The 15352-nt window shown below is 36.8% G+C and overlaps 1 protein-coding gene across 7 annotated transcripts in view; it reads right to left on the reverse strand.

The window, feature by feature from the left end:
* The window catches only part of PPP3CA (protein phosphatase 3 catalytic subunit alpha), a 325951-nt gene that overhangs the window by 40580 nt on the left and 270019 nt on the right, over positions 1–15352 (reverse strand). For all 7 annotated transcript variants that reach the window (XM_060654552.3, XM_060654549.3, XM_060654548.3 and 4 more), the window contains one exon: positions 13310–13404. In XM_060654552.3, the coding sequence (XP_060510535.1) occupies positions 13310–13404 (95 nt within the window). The remainder of the gene's footprint in view (positions 1–13309; positions 13405–15352) is intronic.

The following is a 15352-nucleotide window of genomic DNA, read 5'->3' on the forward strand; positions in this document are numbered from 1 at the left end:
AGTAATTCTAGAGACTATTTATAGAACGTTTTTCTACTTCTCTATAGGTTAGAGAAAAGAATAACTTAAAAATACAAATACACCAATATATATATTCTTTTTTCTTCAGCAGCATAAGGTATTCACTCAAAGATACTTCCTGAATAACCTTACATTAATAAGTTACTCATAAATTTTTATGTTTTTTGTATAATACATATATGTGTATATATGTGTGTGTGTGTGTGTATATATATATATATATATATATATATATATATATATCATAAAAGTACATGAAAAAAACCCTTAATCTAAAACAGTCCCAAATATCTACAGTCACGAAATTCACAGTTAACATTTCATCTTCCACCTCCCACATCCACCCCTGCCACCTGCCTCTAACTGTCACTGGGATTACAAAACTCAACTAGAACCCTAACAGTGTGCTGTTCTCTGAAGTACTTGAAAGACATTTATCTCCAGTGCAATATAAATAATACAAGTGGTTGTGCTTCAAGAATCACTCGAGACCAACTCCTGAGACCTTGTCTGAGAAATAGAGAAAGAACAAAGCCTACTATCAAGAAATCTCGCCATTATACTGGCAATTATACATGACCTCCTGTCATTTAACAATTGCATCAGAGGCCTACAGAGAGATTATGACATATATACAAGGCCATGTTATTAACCAAATTCAGAGCTGACCAGACAGTCTAGAAACAAGTGCTCTTCTTTTGCACATGTGCTTGTGAAAAATAGCCAGAAAAAAAATTGATATAATGGAAAGAATACTAATTTCCATAAACCTGGAGGCCTGACTGCCTATTCTTTCTCTGATGTCAAAGTTATGGCCTTAAAGTTATGCAATTACTTGGTCTAATCATTTTTACTGCACCTGTAGAACCCTATACAAACAAACATGTAAGCCATGCTGTGTATGAGATATAAAATCCATAATCAAGGGACAGCTCCTACCTGAAAATAGGGAAGGGCCACTTGAACTCTTTTATTTCTTTTTTTTTTTTAAATTTTTTTTCAACGTTTTTTATTTATTTTTGGGACAGAGAGAGACAGAGCATGAACGGGGGAGGGGCAGAGAGAGAGAGAGACACAGAATCGGAAACAGGCTCCAGGCTCCGAGCCATCAGCCCAGAGCCTGACGCGGGGCTCGAACTCACGGACCGCGAGATCGTGACCTGGCTGAAGTCGGACGCTTAACCGACTGCGCCACCCAGGCGCCCCTGAACTCTTTTATTTCTAATGACACAATTAGGTACAGCAAATAGACTGAAACTCAAGGAATAGAATCCATTCCTCTGTCTACCATATGATGCAATAAAATGCTAGGCCATATCCAAATCTGTAAATTAAAGGGCTCTCCCCTACATTAAAATTTGAGATTTTGATGAGACACAAAAACCTGTATTTCATAAAAACTTGGTAATATTGCTCAACACCTTCTTTACAACTGCCATTACCAGGGAGGAGGAGGATAGGACAATGAGTAAGATATATAGATAGAGATAGAGATAGAGATAGAGATAGAGATAGAGATAGAGATAGATATAAATATCCAAAGAGAGCTTCTAACTTAAAAGAAGTTATCAAAATATTGCTAGCAAGGGGCATTAAAACCATAGGCTCAACACATTTCAAGTGGATTTCAAGAAGAACACAAAGTTCCTTTCTGAAAGTCTTTAGATTAGAATGTAACACTCCCAACATACCTCACTCAGGCTTTCTCAACATTACCAGGGCTGTTTTCAATAGAGGGGAGAGAGGTCAAAAGAATGGAAATAATGAATTCTAATAACATTTTTCATCTCCTTAGCTCTAATTGGCCATGCACTCCCATCTTCAAAAGATGGGGCAGAGGGATAGAAAAGAAAGGTGAAAAGGAAGCAAATGGCAGCATTCCAGAATCATAATCCGTCCGGAAATAGAAAAAAGAAAGGAAGAAAGAAAGAAAGAAAGAGAGAAAGAAAGAAAGAAAGAAAGAAAGAAAGAAAGAAAGAAAGAAGAAAAAGTGTAATAGACTCAGGATTTTTTTTCCCTTTCAGTTCTGTCACTTGTAGACAATAGATACCCCAGCAGGAAAACCATCATCATGTTCTTTTGGCAAAGTCCTACCATCACAGAAGGAGACATGATGGCTTGATGGATAAAATTCTTGAAATTGGACCTATACACTCATAATATCCTTTACCAATATTTTAAGATTATGCCATATACTGCATGAAAGGATTTATTTGATTCTGGGAGAGATGCTGTACATTTTCTAAAACTGTATTTTCCAATAAAGATTACCGTTTTAATGTATAATCTTCTTTGAAGATTTTGTGAAGATATATATCTATAATATATCTACATATATACACAGTTTTTGTAGTTCAAATTATAGCATCTATAAGCACAATCTTGGTGATTTCTTCCATTTTGAAACCTCATTTCTAACTCCTGTGTCTTTTTTATCTTTCCCTGAATGTCCTGTACTTGCCCAGTGTATTCTGTTTTTAAAAGATTCTTTTTATTATTACTAGTGACTTAGTTTAAGGGAAATTTATTAACTCATGAGGATTACTGTATTTGGTGAGCAAGGACTACACTTATAACTCACTTTTACTCTATAACTCATAAGATTGAGCACAAAGTAAGTGTTTAAGTCTTTTATAAAGACAGATTTCAAGTTTTCTTTTAAGCTGCCTGATTCAGTACTTCACATAGGGTCTTTCACAGGCAAATTCTCAATAACTTCCGTGTAATGACTGAATTTAATCACCTGAAATATTTTATCATTAATAACTACAAACAGTAGGTATATATAATTTCCCTGAAGCTGTGAGCTAAGGATTTTGTGTTTATCAAGATACACACATGTGTGTTACTATATATAATCCTCTTATCCACACATCTAGTCCCTGCCTGCTTCTCCTTCCTTGTACATGTATCCTTCATGGCACCTTGTTAACTTTGCTACAAGTGCCCTACATACAATTTGGATGATAGTATCTTCCTTACATGGAGGAAAGAGACGGTACCAGGTATATCTATGAAATAATATGAGCCAATTTTATAATTATATGTGCATGTGTGTGCTACATATTTCCTTTTTGATATTGCATTAGTAAATTTTGAACCAGCTCATTATTTAAATATAGAATTTTGGGTAAAGTCAATAAAAGGAAGATGATGGAAGGGATGAAGAAGGCAAAGATCTCTCTTTTTCTTTTAGTGCTTTGTACCATACCTGGCACATGGCTGATGTTTAATAATGTTGGTTGAAGAAAGGATCTAAGGAAAGGAAATAGAGAAAGGAAGGACAAGATGGAGAAAGACAGGAAGGACAAAAGGAAGGCAAGCAGGCAAAGAAAAAGTAAAAACAAAAACAAAAACAATTTCAAAAACATAAAACATATAACTTCCCAGGACACTAAAAGTGTAACTAACAACACATGAACAGTCTGAAGGGTACATGTTGGAATTTAGGAGAAAGACAAAAATGTCACTTCAGATGCTAACTCCATTTTAAAATTGTAAAAGAGTCTCTAAAATAGACAAGAATGGAAAAAACATTGGCCCTGCCACATTATAACTGTGTAAACTTACGCAAGTATTACTCCTTGTGTGAGCTTTACCTCCAAAACTTGCAAAATAGGAATAATTATTATTATTTTGAAAGTATGGTGTTCAAATACAATAATACATGGGATTAATATCCATGATAATATGTAATCACAAAAACTACTTGGCAACTGAAAAACAGAAGTATCAAGATGCAGTTTCAAGTTCTTCAAGGAGGGGATAGCTATCCATTTTTGACACTTTTCCATTTTATAATTCCCACCTAAAGTGTCATATCCAAATACTAACACCCAGAGAGTCTGGGCCAGAAACTGATCCTTGGAAGTAGCTCAAGTCCAGTGAAACACAGAATTGTTTCTAACATTACAATTTCACACGGAGAATTTGAATTTCGATTCAGTATTTTTTGCTAAGTCAATAAGAAAGAACTAGTTATGAGTTTTAGCTTTAAGTTCTAATCTGTGTTATTATAATGCTAACATAAGATTTATGCCACCTTAGTAAATGAGAGAGAGAAAGAGGTTTAGCTGAAGCTTTGAACTGCTGGAGAAGATGGCATGGACATAGGAAACACTGTACCCATGCTTGGCTTCCATTCAATGAAGTCAATACATCCCAGCTCCAAGTGCATAACACAGGTACCCTGGTGGGAAGTACCTTGAAAACTGGTGGTATCTGCATGCAGTCACAAAACACCTTTTTCACCTTCAAGGTTGTACTTGATATCAAGCCCTGAGCTATAACTTGCAAAGTTCTAGGTTGTTCCTTGGCACTGAGTTAATATTAAACCCACACACTTGATATTTTCTGTGGAAAGTAATATCACGCAGACTTTTTGACATTGTCAGGGTAAAGTCTCTTGTAGATCTAGAATTTCTAGATATTGAATAGCAAGGGATGAGCCATTCATTGGTGTCTTCAACATTATCTAGATTGTCCCTGTCTTTCCTCCTATGAAATGCTTTACAAAGAATTCGATTTCTACAGAACCTTCTAACCGTCTGTCAGAAAATGGAATACAACACCTCAGGATGCATCCCCCAGCTGGTCTTGTTCAAGGGGCAGTAGTAGAGTACTGCCGATAAAGCGGTGTGAAGGATTTAGCCTTGTTCCAGATCCTGTCTTCATCCCCATTTAAGGGCTTATAGAACTTGGAGAGCCAAATCCTTCAATTCTATGGGCAGCCCTTTGTAAAAAGCAAGGATTATCTCATTCATGGAGTTATTACTTAGGGAAGTTCCACAATTACTTAACTGCCAAACTTTATAATTATGCAGCAGCGACAGTTACAACATCAAGAAGTTCACTTGTTATAGCAAAGATACAGAGTGTGCATTCAATTAAAATATATACTCAGGGTAATTCTTAGATATTAAATCTTGATAGATTTTCCATTTTGCCCTCTGTCCCATTAATTAAACGTTGAAATGTAAGCAAGTTGATGACTGGACTAAAACTAATCTCTTTAGAAAGTGGCCTCCAGCAATGACAGTTTGACAGTGGAGCTGAATGTACAAAAAGCAAAAGTCTAAGCGCCTAAGGGACACTTTTTAAAGAGAGAGATTAATTATTTAGTTTAGAATAACATAAAAGATGCCCTGCTCTTTTAATAACGTATATATTTGAATGTATAACATTCACGTAATATTAAAGGGATAATAAATGACTCTTCACTCCCAAAGCTCTTTTTTTTTTTTTTTCTTATTGAAGAACAGTTAGTCATCTACATAATGGAGCCATGAGTTGAATAGGGATTCGGTGGAAACATCACCCCGAATGCCTCAGATAACAAAGCTGACCTAGAAGACAGAGGTTAACTTGCAAGCACTGAAACTCAGTCAGCTGAGTTTCAATCTCAGTGCTATTCCCTGATAAGATTGTGTGAACCATGGGGAAAGCAGGCATCCCCTCTGTGCCCCAGGTTTTCATCAATAAATCAAGATTAGAATGTAATGCACAAAGTATTGAAAGATTACATGCATTGACACATGGAAACTGAGAGCAGGTTCTAGAACAAGATAAATGTTCCATTATTATTATTATTATTATTAATCATTTGCTACTTGCATGAATAAAGAAAATAACATTTGTATGCATGCTATCCCAACTGCCCAACTGAAAGGAAATATTTACATTTACTAAACATACTATTACCAACCTAAGACTTTAAAGAAAACATATCAAAGTTGTAGCAGTCAAGGTGACAATGATAATGATAATGGTAGAAGAAATTATCATAGTTAGATTAATTCCATATATTAAAGAGTCCTTTATATAAAAGGCAGAGAAAAGGGATATTCCACTAAAACCTCTCTGCAGTTAATCTTATCCATTCATCTCAGAGAGATGTGAACTAATCAAAAATTCCTACCCAAAAGTCCTCCTCAGCCTAAATGTCTACATAAATTTATTTTCTACTACTTCATACTGATAATACAAAAAGTTAATGCTAAGAGTTTTCTTCATGTTTTCTGCTTTGATCCTTTGTAGTCTGTAGATTCCATATCATTTTTTGGGAGACTGTCCTTGGTTTAATGGTCACTATAAAGAAATTATCTTCCCATTGTGTGTAATTCAATATTCATTGGGGTAAAAAATAAAAATGTGTATTAAATAAATGGAGAAATTACTATTTTTCATAGGAGTTATTTTACTTATTGTTTTCCTTTAGTAACAACAAGAAAAACACGTAGCCTACAATTTTTTTGGAAATATCAAATAACAAAATGCTACCGTGAATGTGCATTTACGTTTCCTATATGAAAAAAGTGATCTGAGCAAACAGTTGCTCAAGACCAATTAAGAGGATCTTTAGAATTGATATGATGGCAGGAAAAAAGTACGAGCTAGGAAAACTCTTGCCGTTGAACAAAAGCTCTGGATTAATTTTATCTAACTTATAAAGCACTAGTGATCATATTTATGCCTGTGGTTATAAAGACCCAAAATATGTTTTAAAAATGTTTATGTCAATGCTAAAGATTATTCCCATGGTTAAGATCAGCTTCAAACTCTACAGAAATGGCTTCTTGCTTATAAAATGTAAGCAATTTTGTAGGGAAGTAATCTTTTTGGCATGCTGTGAAGAAACAAGCTAAGATGCTAACTTAGGGTTACCTGGGCATGAATTCTACTCCGTTCCAGAGACTGCCCCCCCCTCCCCCTATTTCCTTTTCCCACCCAGGATAAGGATCTGAACTAGTTGATTCTGCACTTGGCTCCTGACTCAGGCAGGGACCACCTATCACTAGGTTTGCACACATGATTCTGGAATACTGAAACAAGGTCCTGACATGACAGAACTGTGCTGCAGTACAGGAATGAGGTTCTCAGGCCTGGCAGCCTATGGTGCTGATGGTGTCACTGAAGGCTGCGTGCTCCAGCTAGACATCAGGGGACTAGGACAAGCTGGCCTCAGAGAGGTTGCATTTGCTCCTGCGTGTCCACATCATGACTGCCAATAAGATTCTTACCTCGTTTTTTTTTTTTTTTTATTGGCAATTAAATCCTCTCTTTACAATGGTATGCCAAGCTGTAAAGTATCTTTTTATTTATAAATGGTATCCTTCTGAAGTCCCTGACTACATTTTGAAGGAAAATATTTGAGGATGTTGACTCCGCCAAGTTTTGGTGGGGCTAAAATGCTTTTTAAAAGCAATTCTATCAATTTGTCTCATTTAAAAGTCCAAACCATCATAATACATTTCTTTTCCCAGCCAAAAAGGGTAGACTTTAGCATTTTAGCAAACGATGCTCTTGTCGTCTTATCCTTGAAACCCAATTTTGTACCTCTCTCTTCCTTAACCGACTTTAACACTGAATTGATTTTTTTCCTTGTGGTCATTTTTAATCTTTGGTCTTAATTGGTAAATTAGTTTGGTTGCCATTTAGGCTTTTCTTCTCAAATCCAAAATACAGTTCATTTGATAAGTTTTATTTGATTACTTAATTTTACTGTGAGTAGCTTTTCCTGGAACTGAGTTATATAGCCCTGAATGTATATTTGCATTTCTCGATATCCGAATCACATATCCATCCACCCATCCACTCCTGCACCCATATGACAACTCATCTGGACCACAGAGAACAGGCGCCACATGGTAACTTTGTGTAATTTACTTTAGATTTTTCTGAAGCACAGGTGTACCACTATAGAGATAAAGGATTTAACTGTTTACATCAACGCTTAAAACACATTATTCCAGAGGTTCGTTATATTTTTGGCCAAACTGAGTTGTTTAAAGCAGAGTTCACATCTACCACTGTATTTCTTGATATTGACATATTTTACTAAGATTGCTTAAATGTCACTTTTGTCAGTTAAGCTTATTATTATTATTTGGTCTCCATGGACTAATTTCCACTTTCACTCAATACCATTCTTTTCTTTGGAGTATTTTCCAAGTATATCTGAATAATTTTTGATGGAATTCTTTATTTAATGTCTATCCCACTACCAAATTATAAACCCCACTAGAGTGAAGACAATTTCCATCTTCTTTATTTTATACTCCCGGCACCTGGCATGGTGCTTGGTATACAGTAAGTTCTCAGTAAAGATTTGTTGCATTGTTGAGTGGGTGAGATTGAAGTCATTTTTATAGGTGGCATATTATTATTTTTAGTTTGTTTTAATTAATTTATTTATTTTGAGAGAGAGAGAATGAGAGTGGGGCAAGGGCAGACAGGAAGAAAGAGAGAGAGAAGCCCAAGCAGGCTCCACACAGTCAAAGCGGGGCCTGATACGGGGCTCAAACTCGTGAACTGTGAGATCATAACCCGAGCCGTAATCAAGAGTCGTACATGTAACCAACTGAGCCCAGGTGGCATATCATTTTATGAAGAAGGAATTGGGGGAGGAGGAGTTAGAAGCGGGAGGGGGAGGAGAGGGAGAAGGAGCACAGCAGCAGATATGTGCATGTGTCATTTCTACAGTTTTCTTCTGTTTGGTGTGTTTGGGTAATTATGAAATTGCTTTACCCTTAGGGCTACAGATTGAGAAAATTCAGATGTGCAAAGTGCTCTGCAAATGTTTCACTCCAATTTGGAAAGGGTATCAGAACTGGTTGCAGCAGTAATTTAAAATGAGACTGAGTTCTGTGGGTCAATACTGGTAGGGTAACTTTTGAGCACTGTCTTGCTATTTGACTGAAGAAAGAAAAATGCATCATTCAACACAGGTGTTGAAGGCCTACCATGCATAATGCAGGCTACTGGGCTTTACAATGTATATCAACAAGCCCCTGCTTCAAACTGATTATAATCTGATTGAGAAGTTATAGGAATGCTAACTGTAGGAAAAGCTAACTAGAAAAGAAAAATAATCGATGAGTACAAGGGCAAATGATTGCTATTTCAGGCATTCAGAGAAGGACTACCAAAAGAAGTCTGCATAGAAACAGCCTGGTGGGTCTAGGCCATTTAGATGAGCAGAAAAAGGGAGACAAGTAATCTAAATGAAAAAAAAAAAAAAGTTATGTGGGCAAAGACACAATGGAAGGGACAGCCAAATGGAAGGGATAGTTACTGCGTTCAGGACGAGTAGAACAATTTGGCTCAAGTAAAGCGTTCACCCAAAGAGAAGCAGAGAGATGGGTATTAAGGTAGATCGAGCCATAAAGTGAAACTATAAGTAAGAGGCTGAGGAGGACTGTATCATCTGTCAGTTTCCCTGAAGCCACTGACAGGTGGCATAATGATAGCAACATAAAATATTCAATGATGATAATATCTTAATACCTCATAGCATTTTGTTTCAGAGTAATTTCATCTATTATTCACAAAAGAATTTTTTTTCTCGTTTTGCAGAGATGTCACTGCATATCAATAAATGTAAATGAGCTAGCTGTTTAATAGCAGAGCTATGATTCAAATCTACATCTTCTGCCCTGGCATGTTACAAATGTAAGCAGGAGTTGTCAGAGTGAGGAAAGAGAGGCCAGGGGAGTTGTTCCCTGTGTTATGCAGACCGGAAAGGATAAGAACTGCATGAATTCGTGTGGGTTACCCCAACGGATGGATGGGCCATTTACGGTCCTCATCACTTGCGGAAAGCTGCTTTTCTTGTAGGCAAGTACGAACTTCTAATCGGAGCTAACAGACATTTAAACATGAAGCTGATCGTGCATCTATTACAGGTGTTAAGATGGCAGAGTGAAAACTCTTTTCCCCATCACTTCATTTTGCCAAGGAACATTCCTGCTGCCTTTAATCTGTAGGCGCTTAAAAATCAAATCATACTGTAACTATTGGGTTATAACCCCAGAACATTTTCTGGTCATCTGGTTTTTCTTTTTTCTTTTTTCAATTTTTGTTTTTTTAATCTTTATTTATTTTTGAGAGAGAGACAGAGCGCAAGTGGGGGAGGAACACACAGAGAGGGAGACACGGAATCTGAAGCAGGCTCCAGGCTCTGAGCTGTCAGCACAGAGTCGGACCAGACGCGGGGCTGGAACCCACAAGCCGCAAGATAATCACCTGAGCTGAAGTCAGGCTTAACCCACTTCACCACCCAGGCATCCCCCCCCACCCCCACATCTGTTTCTAAGAATCAAATGATTAATTTAGGGATTCGTCACTCTCTGTCCATTGATTATGTTTTTGAAGGTGCTTTCAACCCAGTTTTCTTGCACCTCCTTATAAAATTCTCATTACCATTTATTTTATTCAAATCCAGTAATCCTTACTTCAGCTGTGAATAACTGACTCCTACTCCACATACTGTACACAGTGTTAGCATAATAGCTTTAAAGTGCTTCAGAGATTTTACACAAAAGTCTTTTGAAATCATGCTCAAACTGAAGAATGTATCTTTTTTCTTCCTATCAGTTTATCTTTTTCTCTCAGAAGAATTTTTTATGAAAAGGTTCCCAAAATGAAATGCTTCTCTCCCCTTCCTAAGAGAATGTGATCTACCCTAAACACAAGAAAACAGTGAAAGCAATACAAAATCTCAAAGATAGCAACTCACTGATGTCTATTTTTTTTTTTTTTAATATTTATTTTTGAGAGAGGGAGAGTGTGAGCAGGGGAGCCGCAGAGAGAGAGGGAGACTCAGAATCTGAAGCAGGCTCCAGGCTCTGAGCTGTCAGCACAGAGCCTGACTCCGGGCTTGAACCCAGTAGTGGTGAGATTGTGACCTGAGCTGAAGTCGGAAGCTAAACCGACTGAGCCATCCAGCCACCCCATTAAGTTCTACTTGTTAAATCAAAACACTTGACAAAGAAGCAATGTATACCCTGTGGGAGAAATTGCCATTGGTCTCAAGCAAAACTGATACCCAACATTTTGATGAGTAGAAAAAGTCTAAGTCAGTTTTATATGGAGCGAAATCCCAGTCTTCTTCCTTTTTTTTTTTTTTTTTTTTTTACTGTTTTAACTCTTTGTCAATTCTTAAAAAAAAACTTGTAAGTATCATCTGTGCTATTTAGTAATTGGTCTCTGTCAAGAAAATTGCTTGTTTGGGTGCTCCTTTCACCAGGTGAAATAGAAAAAAAAAATTGTTTTAATGCCATAAAAAAAAAACAAAACACCTAAGTGTTCATATTGTGTATACTTTTAGGAATTAATAGGATTGAGGCGCCTGGGTGGCTCAGTCGGTTGTGCGTCCGACTTTGGCTCAGGTCATGATCTCGCAGTCCGTGAGTTCCAGCCCCACTTTGGGCTCTGTGCTGACAGCTCAGAGCCTGAAGCCTGCTTCGGATTCTGTGTCTTCCTCTCTCTGACCCTCCCCTGTTCATGCTCTCTATCTCTGTCTCAAAAATAAATAAACATTAAAACATTTTTAAAAGAAGGAATTAACAGGATCATGGTGGGACGTGCAACATGACCTACAGAGGTCTTGCATTCCTTGCAGGTACCACAGGGAAATTATCTGGTATGAGAACCCACATCCAATCCAAGGGAATGAATTCTTACTGGTCTTATACAGAAGATTTTAAGATTAAGATTTTGTCTGGCAAAAAAAAAAAAAAAAAAAAAAAAGTGCTGCTTAAAAATAAAAGTTTCAAAAACACTGGTCTTGACTTTATTATTATTTTTTTCCTTTTTCCAATCAAATGTGAGCCATTCTTTAATGCCCAGGTCACATTTTGCCTTAAACAAGTCCTTCTCTGACCATTCGAGAAAATCATTCTTGTCGAATGTACTTAGTGTTCAATTCTCTTAGTTTTACTCAATGACACCATGTCTTGTATTTTTATTCAGTCACCCACATGCCTTACTTTGTCAACTGGCTTATAAGCACTTGGCACATCAAGAGCATATTTTGTTTTACTTTGTACATTTCTTGCCACAGAGTACTAAGGACAGCTCCTCTTTTCTAGAAATTAGGCAACTAGGAAAGAGGGGGCAACTCTCTCTTGCCCCCTGCCATCCATGGTTGTGACAGAAACTTCACTGTGCCTTCTGATAACTTCTCTCTGTGGCCACAGAGGAGGGCCCACCACAGTTAAAAATGGCAGTGTAAGAGACTGTGGTGTGGCCATCCCACCCAGAAGGCATGCCTCTCTGGGCTATTAGGGTGGAGGCAGGGGTTGGAGAGTCATGTGCTCCATCTATAGGACAGCACAGATGTGTGTGTATGTGGGGAGAGGCAAGGATCTCAGAAAGCCACACTCAGATATGCTGCATAAATATTATGTAGACCAATGCCAACTATAGTTAATGCCTCTTTCATATGCTATCACCCATTCTGTCACACCTATACCACTTCCTGTCATTTCTGAATCAAGAAATTACCTGGATAAAAAAAGATAATGTGTCCCTTGCTCCTCCTCTCTTTCCTATAGTCAGTAAATAATACCCTCTTGTTTCCTGGTCTCTTTTAGGCACACAGGTATGGAGTTTCACAAAGCAAGTACAGGATGCTAAACCAGAAGATACAGGTTTGACTCCAGTTCATCACTACCTAATTGAGTGACCTGGGGCAAGGTAATTTAGCAACAGATACTCTTCATATTAAAAGGGGGTGGGGCTAATGATATTTACTTTTAAGTTTCATTCATTTTTTTTTAATTTTTTTTAACGTTTATTTATTTTTGAGACAGAGAGAGACAGAGCATGAACGGGGGAGGGTCAGAGAGAGAGGGAGACACAGAATCTGAAACAGGCTCCAGGCTCTGAGCAGTCAGCACAGAGCCCGACGCGGGGCTCGAACTCACAGACCGTGAGATCATGACCTGAGCTGAAGTTGGACGCTCAACCGACTGAGCCACCCAGGCGCCCCAAGTTTCATTCATTTTTTTAAAAAAAATAAATGAATATGCACTTGCCTAGCACAGTATCTGACTTGTGGTAGGTATTCAATAAATGCAATTTGAGTTTGAATTTCAAACTATACATTCTTCCACTTATTGTTCTTGATCCCTTACATGCACAATCACACTATTCTCATTTAAATCTACATCCTTTTTAAGAAGCATGATTTTGGATTGCTTTCAGTTATTTCTTTTAAAACCCAAATCTACTAGACCAGTTTACTATAGACCCTGCTATACATTAGAATCTCCTGGAGAATAGTTAAAAACTAACACTGCCTGGGCTCCACATCCAGATCAACTGAATCTGTAACTCTGAAGATAATCACAAGATTTGCATCCAACAATAAATGAAAAAGCAAGGGGAAAAAGAATGGCTAACATTCTTAAAACCAAACATTCATTAAAACCAAACCCAAATAAAACACCTTATGAATTATTGCACATAGTATGTAAGAGCGCAAGAGGGCTCTAAAACCACTTACCTTTGTTATTGTACACATCTAAGTAATTTGGTGCTGAAAAAATTGTAATTAGAGAAGGGAAGCCTGTCGTTTGGCTTTTCCTGTACATGCGATACCTAAAAACAACAAATATGATTTAAAACAAGGCTATTATGAAAAAAATGATATCAAATTATAGCCTTAGAAAAAGAAAACTAAAATTAGGTTTTATCACTCCAAGAGAACTCAATTACATAACATTAAACAAAATTTTCTCTCTAAAGTCTGTTTTACGCAGACATTCATTCATCTCAAGGTTGACAATGAAACATGTACAGTTTCTGAGTAGGCCTTTCCTGAGTTTAACGGACTTAGGGGAAGAGTGGAATTCAATGAAAAATCATAATTCATTTCCATGTGTTCAACAGAGATGACAAAGGTTACCTTTTACATGAAGATATCCTGCACCTACCGTGTTTTTCAGAAGTTTGCCTATATTTTTGACATAAGACTAAATAAGCAGAGCAATATATAAATCTTTACCACTAAAAACCAGGCTGATTATTCTAGTTATCCATACAATATTCTGTGCAATACCTATGCAATATTCTGTTATGGTCTTGACTAAGTGATTTGCTTTTCAAAGAATGGTTAAATCTATGGGTTTTACATATTGAAAATTGTTTCTATTTTAGAACTCTCTTTATTACCAATCTCTTCTGAGATCTGCAGGTCAAAGATTATTGTCTCAGCAGGGTAATATTTAATCAATCAGTAATGAAACAGAACATCTGCAAGATCTTTGGAAATAAACCAACAATCCAGTTACTTTTCTTCTACTTAGACAAAAATAGGATTTTAGTCCTCAAATAATCAAAAAAAATTACAGGAAATTCTGGCTCTTTTCCATTGAGGTGAAAGCACATGTCACGACTTCTACGTAACAGATTTTAGTAATATCAGTTTAGAAAGATTCTTATAAAGCGCGAAACAAAATGTTATCACTCCTTGGGTATTCTGAGCCAGTTATTTATGGCAGAATAACCATGCCTACTCTAATTGGGTTCTAAAGGTGCCTCAAATAGTACCTTTAGACAGATAAATAACCACCTTAAAAATTATAATTTTAAAAATGTTTTGATAAACTTTTCCTAGAAGAAAATATCTTCTTAAAAGTCTTCTGAAATGTTCTAGAAGTATTTATTCTGCATATCCAACTGAACTTTGCTGGAGGAAAAAAAAGTCAGAATGTGAAAGGTAATAACACCCTCAATCTTAGGACCTTGACGTTATAAATCATGACTGGCTAGGCCTACTTGATAACAAATAAAAACAAAGAAACTAAATGACATAATCGCAATTTACCCCCAATAAATCAATCAAGTGCCCATTCTGAACAAATATACTAATTGATTTTAACTGATGCATTATTTTAAAATATTTTCAAATAAGCAGATGATTTCCGGTCTGTAGTGGGATTAATATAAAGCTGCCTAAAATGCTCAGTTCGGATAGTCAGCCAAAAGAGCATGGTGACACCACCGCCTTGAAAAGTTAAAAAAAAAAAAAAAAAAACTTATTTGAGGACCCCATTGGTTAGGCATATCATTAGGTTATGTCGAAGGTCACCTATGACATGATAGTACTGGATCCAATACTAAGCTGTTGGGTCAGTTCATACCTGTTGATTATTGCTTGAAAAAAAGCTAACTTTGAAAGGAGCCTGGGATCTGCCTTGATGTGGGATCATCGGACATGGGCTTACTTCAGGATGTGGGCATCTCTACTCCTGATTTCGGCACACAGATTATAATACTAAGTGGTCCTCTCTTCCAAAGAATTCAGAATATGAAGGAATGAGTTTAAGCATTTGAAGGCAAACAACACTTTTCAGTGGAACCTACTGAGAAGGGTACTGGACATCAAATGCTTTTCATTATGCCTTTTGCTCCTGAGTGCAGATTCAATGCACTATCAAACTGAGTATCTGATGTTTCTTACTTTTCTAAGCCCTTATCATTGGGCTACCAATTATACTAATAATTATATGAAACCTGGACCCTAAATTTTAAAATTCATTATTAT

Source organism: Panthera onca, chromosome B1, assembly GCF_046562875.1.
Source record: "Panthera onca isolate mPanOnc1 chromosome B1, mPanOnc1 haplotype 2, whole genome shotgun sequence".
Classification (NCBI taxonomy): domain Eukaryota; kingdom Metazoa; phylum Chordata; class Mammalia; order Carnivora; family Felidae; genus Panthera; species Panthera onca.